Consider the following 15,353-nt stretch of genomic DNA (forward strand, 5'->3'; position numbering starts at 1 on the left):
TTACATCCGGGAGGGGCGTGGACCCGCGCCCAGGAGGTCGGCTGTTTTCTAGGATCAAATGCTTCTCATTGGCTTCCCCTCTTCCGCTGAGGCGGTGCCTACCTCTTTCGCGCTCCCTTTTGGGTTGTGCAACCCTCAGGGGAACCAACCCTTAAGCTTCAGGGAGACAGGGAGGCGTGTCCTCAGTACGAAAGTCCCCATTGGCTTTACTGCTTGCTGAAGGGTGGGTTGGTGCAGCCGCTCTTGTTGCTTATTGGTCCGGTGATTCCATGGGGTGGGACTTGGCTGGCCTAAACTCCATCCGCAGTCCCCGACCGGTTTCAGGGCGAAGCTGCCATGCGTTCAGGGGGCCGCGGGCGGCCCCGGCTACGGCTTGGGGAACGCGACCTTTTGGAGCCACCCTCACCGCCCAAGCGCCGCCTGCTACCGCGGGCGCAGCTGTTGCCCCTGCTGTTGCTGGCGCTGGCGGTGGCCTCGGTGTTCTATACCATTTGGAGCGGCTGGCACCGCCAGACTGAGGAGCTGCCTCTGGGCCGGGAGATGCGGGTGAGGCCGGACGGGGACAGGGGAGCCCTTATTCCCCGCCTCCCCCTCCTCAAAGTCTCAGGTTGACGTGGCTTTATCGTTATCGTGGGGCCCTAGCCGCAGGTGCCGCGATCTTCGTCGTTAGAGCGCATGCCCCTTTCCAATGCAATGAGGCTTCGGGCTTTTTCTATAATAGCGGTTGCACCGTAAGAGGAAGGGTCTGGAGTAGTAAGCCTGGGAGTTCTGGGTTCTAATCCTAAAGTCAGCTGTTTGGAAGTCTCTTCCTCTCGTTGGGCTTCGATTTCTCCCATCAGGATTGCGGTGGGCTATACCGGATGGGCTTGGGTAGACTTTCCCGAGTCTAGGATTTATCCTAGAAACCTCTGATGCTGGAATCTGCCATTAGGAAGAGGAGCCGGGGCTTTTTAGGGATGACAGCCCCCGGGGTAGAGTTGAAATGAGGGTGCTTTTCACGCTCTGCTCTTCTCTTTCCCACCTCTTTCCCAAGGGTCCGGGGCTCGGAAGCCTCCCCGAAGCCGGGCTTCGGAGGGTGGTGGGGCGACTGGACCCGCACCGTCTCTGGCACACTTATCTGCGCCCCCTGCTGGTTGTGCGGACCCCGGGCAGTCCGGGCAATCTCCAAGTCAGAAAGGTAAAGGGCCCCACCTCCAATCCCTGACCCCGCAGCCACCAAGGAATGGGAAATAGATATTCTGCCCAAGAGCTGAAGCTCGGTCAGACTCTAGAGTTCTCTCTTGGTAACCCCAGGACTGTACTGCCCCCACCAAAAGTATGCTAAGCATAAGCATCGGGCCTGTGAGGTGGGTACCAACTTGATCTTCATAATGTAGATGGGGAAACTGAGGCTCAGAAGAGTTAGGCATTTTGCCCAAATCCCACAGTTAATAAATGGTATACCTAGGGTTTCAACCCAAAAGAGTTGGCTCCCGAACTGGTGCTGTAACATCTCTATATTGCCTCCCAGCAAGCACTGAAAGTCATTTGAACACTGCCTGAGTTCAAATCCACCTCAGCCACTTGGAGTGTGACCTTGGACTAGTTTCTTAACTTCTCTGAGCCTCAGTTTCCTCATCTGCAAAATGGAACCATTGACTCTCCCTCCTCCATAGGGTTCCTGGAACTGGGCTTGGCACAGAGTGCTCTTTGAAGGGTGAGCTGTGATTAGTCTTGGCATCATGAGGCAGAGTCGCTTCATGCCTGGCACTTAGTAGGTACCCAGCAGAAGTATATCAAGAGAGCCATTAAACCAAAGTGCGATTTGTGAGTTAACCTGATGGCTCTGCATGGTTCAGGTCACACGGCCCTTCTTCCAACCTCCTCCCCAGTCCCCACCCACCCTCCCACCTTTCTCTCGCCACTAGTTCCTGGAGGCCACGCTGAGGACCCTAAGGGCAGGCTGGCATGTGGAACTAGACCCCTTCACAGCCTCGACACCCCTGGGGCCACTGGACTTTGGCAATGTGGTGGCCACACTGGACCCAGGGGCTGCCCGTCACCTCACCCTCGCCTGTCATTACGACTCCAAGCTCTTCCCATCTGGGTCAGCGCCCTTTGTGGGGGCCACGGATTCCGCTGTGCCTTGCGCTCTGCTACTGGAGCTGGCCCAGGCCCTCGACCTGGAGCTGAGCAGAGCCAAGGAGCAGGTAAGGAGCGGCGGTGGTAGGGTGGGGGTGGGTGCAATGGGGCTCCTCTACCTCGGTCCATGCCACCACCTCTCTTGCCTGGTCTCATCTTCCTCCACTCCATACCAGAGCCGCAGGGGCTTTCTAATTCCTGGAGGTCAGATCCTGTCCCTTCTCTGATCCAAACCCTCCCATGGCTCCCACTTTGATCCATGCATAAGCCAGGTCCTTCTGTTAGCCCCTATCACCTCTTTGGTCTCATTTCCTACTCCTCGCCCCTCCATCATTCGGCTCTCCTCCCACCTCCTCCGTGTCTCCGTGTCCGTGTCCCTCAAGCCCACAGAATTCACACCCGCCCCTGGCATTTGCACTTGATGTTTCCTCTGCCTAGAATGTGCTTTCTCAGGTATCTTCTTGGCCGGCTCCCACCCTTCATTCAGGTGTCCACTCTGATGTCACCTCCTCAAAGAGACCTTCCCAGCCACCCTAACATAGCTTCCTGTCACTGTCCTAAGCCTCATGGTGCTTTGTGTTGATTTGTTTGTCTGTCTCCCCAACTAGAATAAGCTCCAGATAGGCAGGCCCTTGGCTGCGTTTACTTCCTGCTCTATTCCCTGGGCCCAAAACATTGCCTGGCATAAAGTAGGATGTCGATGAAAATGTATAGAATGAATGAAACACAAATCTCACGCTCTTCCCCCGCTTAAACCCCAGGGTCCCTGGCCCTTGCTGACCCCTTTTCTGGCCCAGGGCCTGATCCACGTTGCTTCCTCACTGGGAAGGCTCTTCGCTCTGCTCCACTTTGCCAGGCCAGCTTCTACTCAGCCTCAGTGCAGACGTCTCTTCCCAAGAGACCCAAAGTGCTTCCCCGGCCACGTTGTCCCCCAGCCCTTCCTGTGCCCTTTCAGGACCCTGTTGTTCTTAGAAGCACTGGCGTAACTGCATTCCGTTTTTCTAATTATTTGTGGGTCTGTCTCTTTTGCTAAATGAGTGGGAAGAGTAACGGTTACAATCAGAGCTAACCCTTATTTAGTTACCATATACCAGGCACTGGTCTAGGACCCAAGTTCGAATCCTACCCTCTAAGTAGAACCAGTGTTAACGCCATTTCTATCTAAGGAAGCCAGTGCTTTGAGAACTTAGTAACTTAGCCATGACTGCTCGGCTTCCGAGCAGACAGAGTCTATACTCCTGGCCACCAGGTTCGACAAGTGAGGAGGCTTAGTTTGCCCTAGTCGGCTGTGCAAGCTGGCAGGAAACGTGTGTGGACTGACCACTGGCCCCTACAGGCAGCCTCAGTGACCCTGCAGCTGCTCTTCTTGGATGGTGAAGAGGCCCTGAGGGAGTGGGGACCCAAGGACTCCCTCTATGGCTCCCGGCATCTGGCCCAGCTCATGGAGTCTGCGCCCCACAGCCCCGGCTTCACCAGGATCCAGGCTATTGTAAGACCAGGGCCCCACTGGGTTCCGGTGAGGTGGAAGTGGGTGGCGGGAGGTTGGCGGTGCCCCGCCTGGCCCTTCCAGTCCCGGCCTCTCTCCCTAGGAGCTCTTTATGCTTCTTGATCTCCTGGGCGCCCCCAACCCAACCTTCTACAGTCACTTCCCTCGCACGGCCCGCTGGTTCCATCGGCTGAGAAGCATTGGTAAGGGTGGAGGTGGGGGCAGGCACCAGCCTGGGATGCTGGAGGGAGGGCCTGACTGCTAAGGGGCCACCCAGCCTCCCTCTACCTCCCTCGTCTCCCTCTAAAGCACTAGGGCAGAAATACATAAAGATCCCATAGCAGCCAAAGGTAATGAAGACAAACAGGAGCTCAGGGGGCAGATAGCCCTGGGTTCAAATTCTGGCATGCGGGTTTTTTGTTTTTTTTTTGCTTTCTTTTTTTTAACAGCTGCACCTGCTGCATATGGAAGTTTCCAGGCTAGGGGTAGAATCGGAGCTGCAGCTGCCAGCCTACACCTTAGCTGCCTGCCTGCACCACAGATCCGAGCCGTGTCTGTGACCTACACCATAGCTCATGGCAACGCCAGATCCTTCCCCCACTGAGTGAGGCCAGGGATCCAACCCACATCCTCATGGATATTAGTGGGGTTCTCAACCCACTGAGCCACAACGGGAACTCCTAATTCTGGCTCTCCTTATCAGCTGTGTGATCTTGGGCAAGTGGCTTCCTCTCTCTGAGCCTCCGTTTCCTATCTGTAAAGTGGGCATGATGGTAATGACCATGGGTGTCGACCTCCTAGACTCAGAGGGATTAAATGGGACCGGGAACACGGTCAACCTGAAGTGAGGGCTAACTCACATCCATCCTGGTTGGGATGGCCAGTGCCTCACCCCCGCCAGACCCCCCTGCCCTCCTCTGATTTGTGAGCAGGGGAATCTTTGACCCTTGAGGGGCCAAGCCTTGCTCTCTAATCCCCACCCCTCCAGAGAAGCGCTTGCACCGTTTGAACCTACTGCAGTCTCATCCTCGGGAAGTGATGTACTTCCAGCCTGGGGAGCCCCCTGGCTCCGTGGAAGACGACCACATCCCCTTCCTCCGCCGAGGTACTTGCTGCAGGGAGGAGTTGGGGGTTGGGGGGGGTCCAAGGGAGCCACAGATGGGACCTGGCTCTGGCCCCTTCCCAGCTTTGGGGGTCAGTGGCAAGTTGCTTAACCTCTCAGTGCCTCAGTTTCCCCATCTATGAAATGGGAATGATAAGGGCCCCATCTCAGAGTTGCTGAGCGGACTGCATGTAAAGACCTTGCTTGGACCAGGGCCTGGCACTAGCGAGCATTCAAGAAATGTTACCTGTGGAGCTCCTCTGTGGCTCAGAGGGTTAAGGACCCAGTCACTGCAGTGCCTGTTTCTTCTAGCTCTTGCCTTTTGAAGCTTTGGCAGCCCAGCACAATCACCTTTGGAAAATGCCTAATCACATTTCAGGCCTACTGAACCACAATCTTGGGCTTCTGCATTATTTTTACAAAACTTCCAGGGGTGAAGACATCTGGTAGAGGGGTTCAGAACACAGGTTTTTAGAATTGGACAGTTCCACGAGGTGCAACCTACCATTGGTTGACCTAAGGCAAATTCCTTAGCCTCTGTGCACCCGTTTCTTCTGGAAAATGAAGAGACAGATACATACAAACATACGTGTATGTACACAGTCTTAATCACACGGTTGGGGAAATTAGATGAGATTGGAGATATCAAACGCCTACTTACACAGTGCTTGGCATATATAGTAAGAGCTAAAAACTGCTTTGGAAATTTTTACAACTTACTCATTCAACAAATACGTATTTCTTACAATGCCCTTTATTGATTCATTCAATGAATCCTTCCCAAAGCAGGTGCTGAGCTAGGTATCAGGGGCCCAGCGAAGGGTCATCACCTGTCTGGCTTCTGTCCAGTATGGGGACAGGTATTTACCAAAACTGGACAGAGGGAAGAGCTCTAAAGACAGGAGCCCAGAGCAGTGCAAGAGCTAGGAGCACATGCTTTATTTATCTGTTTATTTATTTATGGCCGCACTTGCCGCATATGGAAGTTCCTGGGCCAAGGGTTGCATCTGAGCTGCAGCAGTGCCTTACACGCCACTGAGGCAACACTGGATCCTTTAATCCACTGCCCCGGGCCAGGGATTGAACCCACGCCTCTGTAGCAACCCAAACCACTGCAGGTTCTTAACCCACTGTGCCACAGTGGAAACTCCCTGGAGCACACGCTTTAGAGACAGGTGGCCTGAGTTCAAATTCTGACTGTGTTGTTTACTAGAGGCAAGACCTTAGGCAAATCACTCAGCCTGCCTCTGTGCCTCAGTGTCCGTAACTGTAAAATGGGGGTATTTTACTGTACCTCATAGGCTTACCGTAAGGATAAAACTGCGCATGTATGTGGCCTTAGACTTGGGCCTAAAATGGAACATAAATGCTAACTATTAGTAAAGAAGAGAAAAACAGCCTAATAATGTATACCTGGCAAGGAAGTAGGCAGAGACATCTTTTCCCTCTTCTGATCTTTTCATGATCTTTTTCTTTGTTCTTCCTTCTTTTTTTATGGCTGCACCCGTGGCATATGGAAGTTCCTGGTCCAAGGATTGAATCTGAGCAGCAGCTGCAGCAACGCTGGATCCTTTACCGACTGTGCCATAGCAGGACCTCCAAGTTTTGACTTTTTTCTAGTCGGTGTTATGAAAACAATAAATATAGTGGGTGTATTTTTTAAACTAACATGTATCCTCATACACTTGAAATCATTGTTCAGAGTTCATCAGGTGGCACAACGGAGTATCTTCGGTTGGAGGGGCAAAGCCAGGTTCCCCAGGCCTGGGCCTGGGCTCCTGGGGTCTGCTGGGGGCCACGTCGGGGTCTGAGTCTCCTCTCTGTCCCGCAGGAGTCCCCGTACTTCACCTCATCTCCATGCCCTTCCCCTCGGTCTGGCACACGTCTGAAGACTCTGAGGCCAACCTGCACCCACCTACAGTACACAACCTGAGCCGCATCCTCGCTGTGTTCCTGGCAGAATACCTGGGGCTCTAGCCTGCCTGGCTGACTCCGAGGGAGAAGTGCCCAGCAGGGGACGTGCTAAGAGCCCCTGGAACCGAGGAGCTGAGGCCAGGCCCGCCTGGGGCGAGCCAGCCTGTCCTTTTTAACACCTTTGGCTCTGCCTGTGCTCTGACTGGAAGGCCCTCTTTCCTTTGACTCTCTCAAGCTGCCACTCGTCAAAGACATGGACAAGGCCTACATGACTGGGGTGAGAGCCAGTGGAGTGCGGGCTCAGCCCTTGCCCCAGGGGAAACCACTTGGGCTGAGCTGAAGGTTTTCAGGGGCCAAATGCCATTCTCAGTTTTAATCAGCAAACCATAGACCGGCATCTGGACCTGCAGGACTTCCAACCAAATGACTTCTCTGTGGCTTATGCTTTCGTGGCAGTGGTTCTCCCAGAATGGCAGCTTTGCTACTGCACCAGTTCTATGCTAACTCCCACATGGATGGGCCATGTGGGGGCCCAGGGCATGTGCTTATAAGCACAAAGCAGATGGAAACCAATACTTGGGAACTCCATTCTGCCAGATGCAAGGGGCAATAAACCAGTGTTTCTGCAGAACTAGCCTAAGCAGGTATTGCATGACAAAGGGGATCCAAGTGGGGTGAGACAACATCAAAGGACTTTCTTCACTGCTCAATGTGAATTTTCAAGAGTAAGGGACAATAAAAGACAAAAAAATTAAAAAAAGATTTAAGGGACAACGCAGTGTTTCCCCAAAGTATTTTACCATAGAACCCTTTATTGGGAAGCACCTCATGGAACTAGGGTACCTCAGAAGATACTTTGGGAAACACTGCCTTTTGATGGTTTGAGTGGACTCACCGTAGGAACGGGTAAGACAGATCTAGAGTCACTGTAGACTAGTCACACCCAACCATCCTTTCCCTTTCCGCGATGGGTGCGGGAGTGGGAAATTGTATCTGTTCATCCTGCCTAAGACTCACTGGGCCGCAAACTGTAATGATGGCCTCAGGAATTACTCCCTAGTTCTATCTAATTTTCAGACTCACCTGGGGCACTTATTTTAAAAAATGCAGCCTCAGAGTCCCCAGGTAGTGCAGTGGTTTAAGGATCTGGCATTGTCAATGCAGCGGCTTGGATCACTGCTGTGGCACAGGTTTGATCCCTGGCCTGGGAATTTCTGGATGACGTGGGCACAGCCAAAAACAAAAACTTTAACAAAACAAAATGCAGCCTCCCAGGTCCCACCCAGACCGAGTGGATCAGAACTTCAGGGAGGGGCTGGGACTCTGTAATAAGCACCTGAGGAAGTCTCATGATCACCAGATTTTGGGACATGCTGTTCTTTGTTTTGGGGGGTGTTTTTTGGCTGCACCCATGGCATATGGAAGTTCCGGGCCAGGGGTCAAATTCAAGCACAGCTGTGGCAATGCTGGATCCTTAATCTGCTGCACCGCCGTGGGAACTCCTGAGATGTGCTGTCCTTAAGGATGTAAGTTTGGTGCATTCACAGATGCTGGCAAACCTGCTCCAAAGAAAACCATACCATGGAGGCACTGTGCCAGAGGCCTGTGCTGGGGTCTGTACGGCTGATTCTGCGATTTTGCTGGAAATCTGGTGGGACACAGGGAGGCCAGGCCAGGATGGAGGGTTAACGAGGAGTGAACATAGGCCCTCTAAGTCATGAGGACTGCAGAGAACTCAGGGGCTGGAACTCAGGATAGCAGATGAGAGAGGATAAACACAAGGTCCCTGAGCCCCCAGCCTTCCCCAGCAGCTGACATTTATGGGGGACCTACTGAGTCAGCACAGCGAGTCCCTCACAGGTAGCAACTCACTGAGGCTCACCCAAATCCCGAGGCAGGTACAATTGGGGTGCTCATTTTGCAGACGGGGTAGCCACGGCTGAGAATGACAAAGCAGTTATTTACAGAGCCCAGATTCTTACCCACAGCTGGGCCCCTTAACCCTGTATCCTCTGTCCCTTCCAAAAATCACCCATGCTGGGCCAACAGTTTGCTGACAAAAGCCCAGGAGTTTCCTTTGTGGCTCAGTGGTAACAAACATAACTAGTATACATGAGGACACAGGTTCGATCCCACTGGGGGTTATTTGACTGTTATAATTCATTGCCTAAAAAAATTATTGGTGGATGTTTTGTTTTTTTTTTCCCATGGCCCCGCCCACAGCATATGGAAGTTCCTGGGCCAGGGATTGAATCTGACACTGGATCCTTTAGCCCACTCCCAGGCTGGGGGTTGAACCCACACCTCCTCAGCCATCCAGGCCACTGCAGTCGGATTCCTAACCCACTGTGCCACAGCGAGAACTCCTATTGGTGAGGATTCTAGAAGACAGTTCCTTCCACCAGAGATCTGTTTGTTTCTGCCAGACACCTCAGCTAGAAGTACCCTGGGACACACAGGTGATACAAACTTGGGCTGCAAACCCAAACCTATGGCCAGCCTGTGGCCACAAATTATCAGGGTCCATTTTTTTCTTTCCTCTAGTTTTGTGCTTCCCTTCGCATCTAAAATATCCCTTCTGCAGTGTTTTGGGTCAGCCTTACCTGAGCTTGCAGTTCTGTGGGATCCTAGCTCCTATTAGATTCTTCACCTTGGATAGGCTTTGGCCTTGACCTCTGACTGCTTGTCGGAATAAGGCTACAAATAGGAAACCCAAGTTTGTTCACATTAGCAAATGCCCTCAGAGCCATAAGTAGCTCCCTAGGCCTTTCTCTTAAATGTCCCCCTTAACTGTATTTTATTGGCTATTTGAGACTTTTAAGATTTTTTTACTCCCTGTTTTCAGCAGAAGAGTCCAAACAATCTGGTTTTCCCTCTATAGGAAACCCAAATCTCAAAAAACCAAGCCAAGAGTTAAACCCATGTCACTTTGATTCTAAAATCCAAGTATTAAACAACTACTACGAAAATTCCCGGTCTCTCTGGAAATTTTGATTCCTTGCTAAGAATGTCAGAGACTGTCAGCCACTGCTCCATACCCATTTTCCCCTCTTCTTTTAGTAAACAATTAACTGAATATTTTAAAGCTTTAATTACAGGGATCTTTAGCAATAATTTTGTTTGTTTGTTTGGCCACGCCCATGGCACGAGGAAGTTCCCAGGCCAGGGATCAAACCCATGCCACAGCAGCAACCCAAGTTGCTGCAGTGACTATGCCAGATCCTTAAACCACTAGGCCACAAGAGAACTCCTTTAGTGAGAGTTTTTTTGTTGGACATAATACATCCAGCTAAAAGATTGCATTTCCCAGTCTCCTCTGTAGTTCTTCCATGTGGCTAAAGTTCTGACCAATGAGATGCGCACACAAGTAGAGTGTAGTAACTCCTGGAAGGAAGGGGACTTCTCTTCCTGCAAAAGGTGACAGGTGGAGCTCCAGCAGCCATTCTGGACCATAAGGATGAGAGCCACAGCTAAAGAATGATGGGATAGTGGGCTAGAAGGAACCCGGGTTCCAAATGACTTCCGGGTCACCAAAGGTGCCCAACATGGGCCTTCTAAAGAAAGAAATACTATCTTGTTTAAACTGCTACTATTTCGAGATTTTCAAACCCACACTGACACAGACGAAGGGTCAAAAATCATCTCAGACTAAGGATTCTCCTCTCTCAACTTGTCCCATCTCAGCCTGCACGGGCCCATAACTCCCTTCTCTCCCAACCCCCTCCCTGAACAACACACAAACCAGTCTGGGCCCAGCCTTATAAATATTGATTTTATAGAAAGGACCAATTCAAAACTGGTCAGATGCCACACGTTAGAAGCTTTCCAGAACCACAAGGATGAAAAAACCAAACCAAAACAAACAAACAAAAAAAACCCAAAGAGAACAAAAAAAAACCACCCCAGATCAAACTGCCTGAAAATCAAGGTCTTGGTTGACCAAAGGAGTCCAAAGAAATGCATGTGACTGGGGGTGGAAAGACCCCAACACCTGAACAAGTATCCAGAGTGAAAGGAAAAACCCAGAAATTCAAAGCCACAGTCCCTGCCCACCGGCCCCCCACGCTGTCAAGAGCGAGGCAAAGGGCTTCACAGCTTTTTTTTGGGAGGGGGGAGGTGGGGGTGGGGGGGATGGGAGGGGAGAGGCATGGCAATAGCTTAACATTGGGAGGAGGGGAATTTTCATACTGCAACTTTTTTTCCCCCTCTTCCCCTTTAGGGGAAGTAGAGAGACTGATAGCTTGAGGCTAAGGAGAAAACATTTTTTATTGTTTTAACGGGAGAAAGTGTCTAGAAATGGTAGGCTGCCATGTGATCGGATGATCTGATGGCCCCCATCTCCTAAAGAGGAGGTGAGCCCTGGTGTCATAGGTTAGGAAGGGTACCAACCTTGGGTGCTGCAGCCTCTTGGGAGAAAACAGCTCCAGAGAGAAAGAGTTGGGGGAGGGAGCGGAAGGGGGCCAGAATGGGGGAACCCTTAAGTAGTACCAAAATTAGCTGCCGTCTGCTCCCTGCTGGTGGGTCCCTGGGGTATGGAGAGTGAGGGGCAAGGAGGGCACTGGGGCTGAATGGAGAAGAAATTGAGATGCTGATTCAAAAAAAAAAAAAAAAAAACCAACAACCAAAACACCCAACTTGAGTGTCTGCAGAGTAGAAAACCACCAGGGGTCAATCAGAGTGCTTTCTCGGGTCATCCCCCAGAATCCCATCTCAGTTCTGGAGGGGGGCCCAACGATGCCTGGAGGAGGGGTGTGGGCCGGGGACCCCAGTCCTGACCCTCGGCTCCTCGGGGGAGGGGGTGGGGGTGGGCATGGTGGGCTCTTCCCCCCCCCTCCCCCGGCTTCACCTCCCCTCCTCCCGGCCGGCCCGGGCCCCGCCGCCACCGCCTGGCCCGTTGCAGGGCAGCACCCAGTTGTTATCGTGCAGACCCAGGCGGCAGCCGGGCGTCTCGCGGTCGGCTCGGCGGCAGCACATCCAGTAGGAACGTCCGTAAGGCAGGTCGTGGTGGTAGGGCTTGGGGTGCCAGCGGCAGAGCGACACATCGCCCTTCTCGTATCTCTTGCGGCACTGCTTGCAAGGGTCGTCGCGGTAGAGTGGGTCGCGGCTCCAGCGCGAGTCTGTGGCCCGCACGCCGAACGCCTCAATGATGCCCTTGAAATGGTGGCAGGTGCACTTGAGGGCCGCCAGGGCCCGCGTGGGCAGGAAGCTGAAGATCTTGACTAGCACGTGCTCGGGCAGCAGCAGCATGTACTGCCGCGGCTCCAGCAACCTCTGGATCTTGAAGCGGATCTCCAAGAAGTCGTGCGACACGTGCCGGTACAGGCGGCACAGGGAAGTGTCCGTCGTCCCCTCGGCATCGTCCGGGCCTGGCGCGGCGGCCGGCGCGTCGGCCGGGGGTGGCTCGGGAGGCCCGTCAGGTCCCCGGGGCTGGAGGAAGAAGAGCTGGCCGGGTGGGGGCGGCTCCTCGGGGCTGACCGTCAGGCACACCGTCTCCTCCTTCACATTTTTGGTGCCGTCCTTGCCAAAGAAGATGCACTCATCCACCACGCCCGTCACCACCACATCCACATGGAAGCCTGACGCGCCACAGTCCCGGGCAGGGGGGGGAGGGGGGGCCGGGGGCGTGTCCTCGGGCCTGGCGGGGGCTGGGCTCTCACCCTCGCTGGCTTCATCCGCCCTGGCCAGCAGGAACTCCACGTTGCTGGGCAGGGCGTCCCGAGACGGGCTGATGAGCTGGTAAAGGTCGCAGGTGATCTTGTCCTTGGCCCGGGCCCCAGGACCGGGGCTGCCAGGGTAGGCACAACCTGGCCGGCCCCCGCTCCCATTGGGCAGGCCACCGTCCGGTGCCCGGGGCTCTCGGCCGTTGGAGATCCGGAAGGCGATGCGCACCTCCCCGGGGCCTGGCCCAGGCCGCTCCTCCTTGCGGAGGCCCTTGGATGGAGGGCTGTCCCGCTGGGCCTCGAAGTGGGCCACCGCTTCAGCGACCCGGCTGCAGTCCCCACCACCCGACCGCCGCTCGGACCCCAGCCCCTTGGCAGGCCCGCCCTGCTCAGCCGACACAAAGACCACGGGTGCTGGAGCGCTGGGGCGCGAGTAGTTCTGCAAGGCCAGGGCGGCCCGCTGTTCCACCAGGGCCACCATCTCGGCCACAGAGAGCAGGTCTACATCCTCGCTGGCTGAGGCCGGGGCCCCCTCAGCAGGAGGGGGCCCGTCCTGTCCCCCTGGGTCCGGCGGAGCCTTAGTAGGCTCAAGACAGCGCCTCCTCCGCTTGGCCTTGGAGCTGTCACTGCCCCAGTGCCCCTTGACCTTCATGGAGCTGGCCCGGCTGCCCCCACCACACTGGTGGGCCACAAAGAAGGCCACCTTCTCCTTTGTATTGCCAGGCTTGATGACATACCACGTGTCCAGCAGGACTCGACCCTCGTCGCCAGCAGCTGCTGCGGAAAGGAGTGGGGCAGGCTGGGAAGCGGGCGCCTCGGCTGCCAAGGCCGGGGGTGTGTTCTCTGAGTGGGCGGGACCATGATCTGGCTCCGCCCCACTGCCTGGCTCGGAGCAGGCAGCTGGCTTGAGCGCTGCGGAAGGCGGGCGCGGCTGGTTCTGGGAGTAGGTGCCAAAGGGCCGAGGGCACCACAGCTGGAAGGGCAAGAGGCCACCTCGGTCCATTCTGGGGAAAGGCGGCAGACAGGCAGGCTGGTTCACCACATCTCAGGACCCGGCTGGCGGTGGGGGGCTCCAGGGGCCACCTGGAGACAGGAAAGAGGAGGTCAGGGGACTGGGGGAATAGCCTGCCCTCCCAGTACCCCCTAGTACCCTCGCAATAGCCCTCAGAACCCTCCACCTCTCCTCACCCGAGGGGACAGACCAAATCAGCCCACTAAGACCCTCTTCCTGCTCTGGCGCAGGTGAGCAAAGGGAGGGCTGCAGAGGTGATGGGACCTGCTCTTGTAAAAACCGAGAATGTGACCGGAGCTGACTGGTTTCACTCTCGATCCAGAGGCCTCCAGCTGCCTCACCTTTAAACAGAAGTGAAAGTACCAACTGACAGACAGTACTTCCTTTTCTGATTTGCTCACCCAGTAACAAGTCCCTGAAAAGATAAGAATTCCCAGCCCTGCCCACAGCCATGGCTGCTTGAGCCCACGGAGGAAGGAACGAAGGAACGAGGTGGGTTGGGCGGGGGAAGAAAATCAGAGGTCAGAGCCAGACAGGCCCGTAAGAAATCAGCTCTTCACTTGGTTTGGGTCATGAGTCTCTCTGAGGATCTCTGAAAGCTGTGTGTGCAGAAAATTTACACACTCGCACCAAAATCGCGCAGGTAATTTCCTTAAGCATAGCCACCAGACTCCTGAGATGAAAGGCCTGTTTTGGTCTAGTTTCCTCGCGTTGCTCATAACTTGCTGAGTTTGAGGCTCAGCGTGGGGAAATGTGCTTATACAGCACAAAACCAGGCTTTCAAACTTGGTTTCTAGACTTTTCAATTTAGGGCTTGTAAAAGTAACTGTTTTATTTTGCAGTGACTTTGTGTGCATGACCTAATGGGGAGGCAATTTTGCTAAGGAGTCGGACACAACCACATTCCACTGCGGGACCAACAGGGTCAATCCCTCAGTCTTGATCCTTCCCTGGCCCATCTCCCTCCAGACATCTTGAAACCTACACACCCTTTCAATATCGAATCTTCCACATGTTTACAGACCAGTGAAAGCAATTTGCTGACTCCTCGTCATACTACTTGGAGCCACGTGCCCAACCGGCCCATTTCTTGTCTCTGTAAATAAAGTTTTATTGAAACATGTTCATTTGTTTATGACTGCTCTCATGCTATGACGGCAGAGTAGTTGCAACAGAGGACATACGGCCTGCAAAGCCTAAAATACTCATTATATGACCCTTTATGGAAAAAATTTTGCTGAACTCTGCAGTACATACTGTCCCTCTATAAATTCAGGCAATACCAGATACCACTAAAACCCCATTTATTTCCTGGTCCTGTAGACATCATTCCAGATTTAGACAGCTTCCAAACACCCACAGACACAGAAACAGAGTCCTAATCCTAAAAATCCTTGCCTCTCATAATCTCCAATCCCACCTAATACAACATATGCTGAAGTCCCAGTTTCTTGCTTAAAAAAACCCAACAACACAACAACAAACCCCTGAAACCAAAAAAGAAAACAGGGAGTTCCCATCATGGTTCAGTGGTAATGAACCAGACTAGGATCCATAAGGATGCGGCCTTGATCAGGGGGTTAAGGATCCAGCCTTGCCGTGAGCTGTGGGGTAGGTCCCAGACTTGGCTTGGATCCTGAGTTGCTGTGGCTGTGGTGTAGGTCGGCAGCTGGAGCTCTGATTCGACCCCTAGCCTGGGAACTTCCATATGCTGTGAGTTTGCCCCCCCCCCCAAAAAAAAGCCCCTAAAATCTATAGATGGCAAAGTTTACCAATCACCAACACATCTGAATGTCCAGGGATAGAAGCAACACAGTAAAGAAAGACCACTCAGGAGTTCCCGTCATGGCACAGTGGTTAACGAATCCAACTAGGAACCATGAGGTTGTGGGTTTGATCCCTGACCTTGCTTAGTGGGTTAACGATCCGGCGTTGCCGTGAGCTGTGGTGTAGGTTGCAGACGCAGCTCGGATCCCGCATTGCTGTGGCTCTGGCATAGGCTGGCAGCTACAGCTCCGATTAGACCCCTAGGCTGGGAAACTCCATATGCCGCGGGAG

At 53.7% G+C, this 15,353-nt stretch overlaps 2 protein-coding genes across 8 annotated transcripts in view; one reads left to right on the plus strand and one right to left on the minus strand.

The window, feature by feature from the left end:
• The first annotated feature begins 306 nt into the window (after positions 1–306).
• QPCTL (glutaminyl-peptide cyclotransferase like) lies at positions 307–7,251 on the plus strand. 4 transcript variants are annotated; one of them, XR_014804942.1, is made up of 7 exons: positions 307–546; positions 1,034–1,177; positions 1,908–2,189; positions 3,371–3,610; positions 3,711–3,810; positions 4,596–4,712; positions 6,541–7,251. XR_014804942.1 is itself a non-coding variant. In NM_001243636.1 (7 exon segments), coding segments are annotated over 7 exon segments (1,152 nt in total). In that variant the 5' UTR covers positions 307–336; the 3' UTR covers positions 6,687–7,251.
• A 3,133-nt stretch (positions 7,252–10,384) lies between these two features.
• FBXO46 (F-box protein 46) overlaps positions 10,385–15,353 on the minus strand; it is a 40,076-nt gene continuing 35,107 nt past the window's right edge. For all 4 annotated transcript variants that reach the window (XM_084961191.1, XM_021094574.2, XM_021094577.2 and 1 more), the window contains exon 2: positions 10,385–13,366. In XM_084961191.1, the coding sequence (XP_084817317.1) occupies positions 11,466–13,286 (1,821 nt within the window). In that variant the 5' untranslated portion in view covers positions 13,287–13,366 and the 3' untranslated portion in view covers positions 10,385–11,465. The remainder of the gene's footprint in view (positions 13,367–15,353) is intronic.

Source organism: Sus scrofa, chromosome 6 (genome assembly GCF_054392235.1).
Source record: "Sus scrofa isolate SSC_HxYL_T2T_F1_AM1 chromosome 6, Sscrofa_HxYL_maternal_Yorkshire_Landrace_v2.0, whole genome shotgun sequence".
In the NCBI taxonomy this organism is placed as follows: Eukaryota; Metazoa; Chordata; class Mammalia; order Artiodactyla; family Suidae; genus Sus; species Sus scrofa.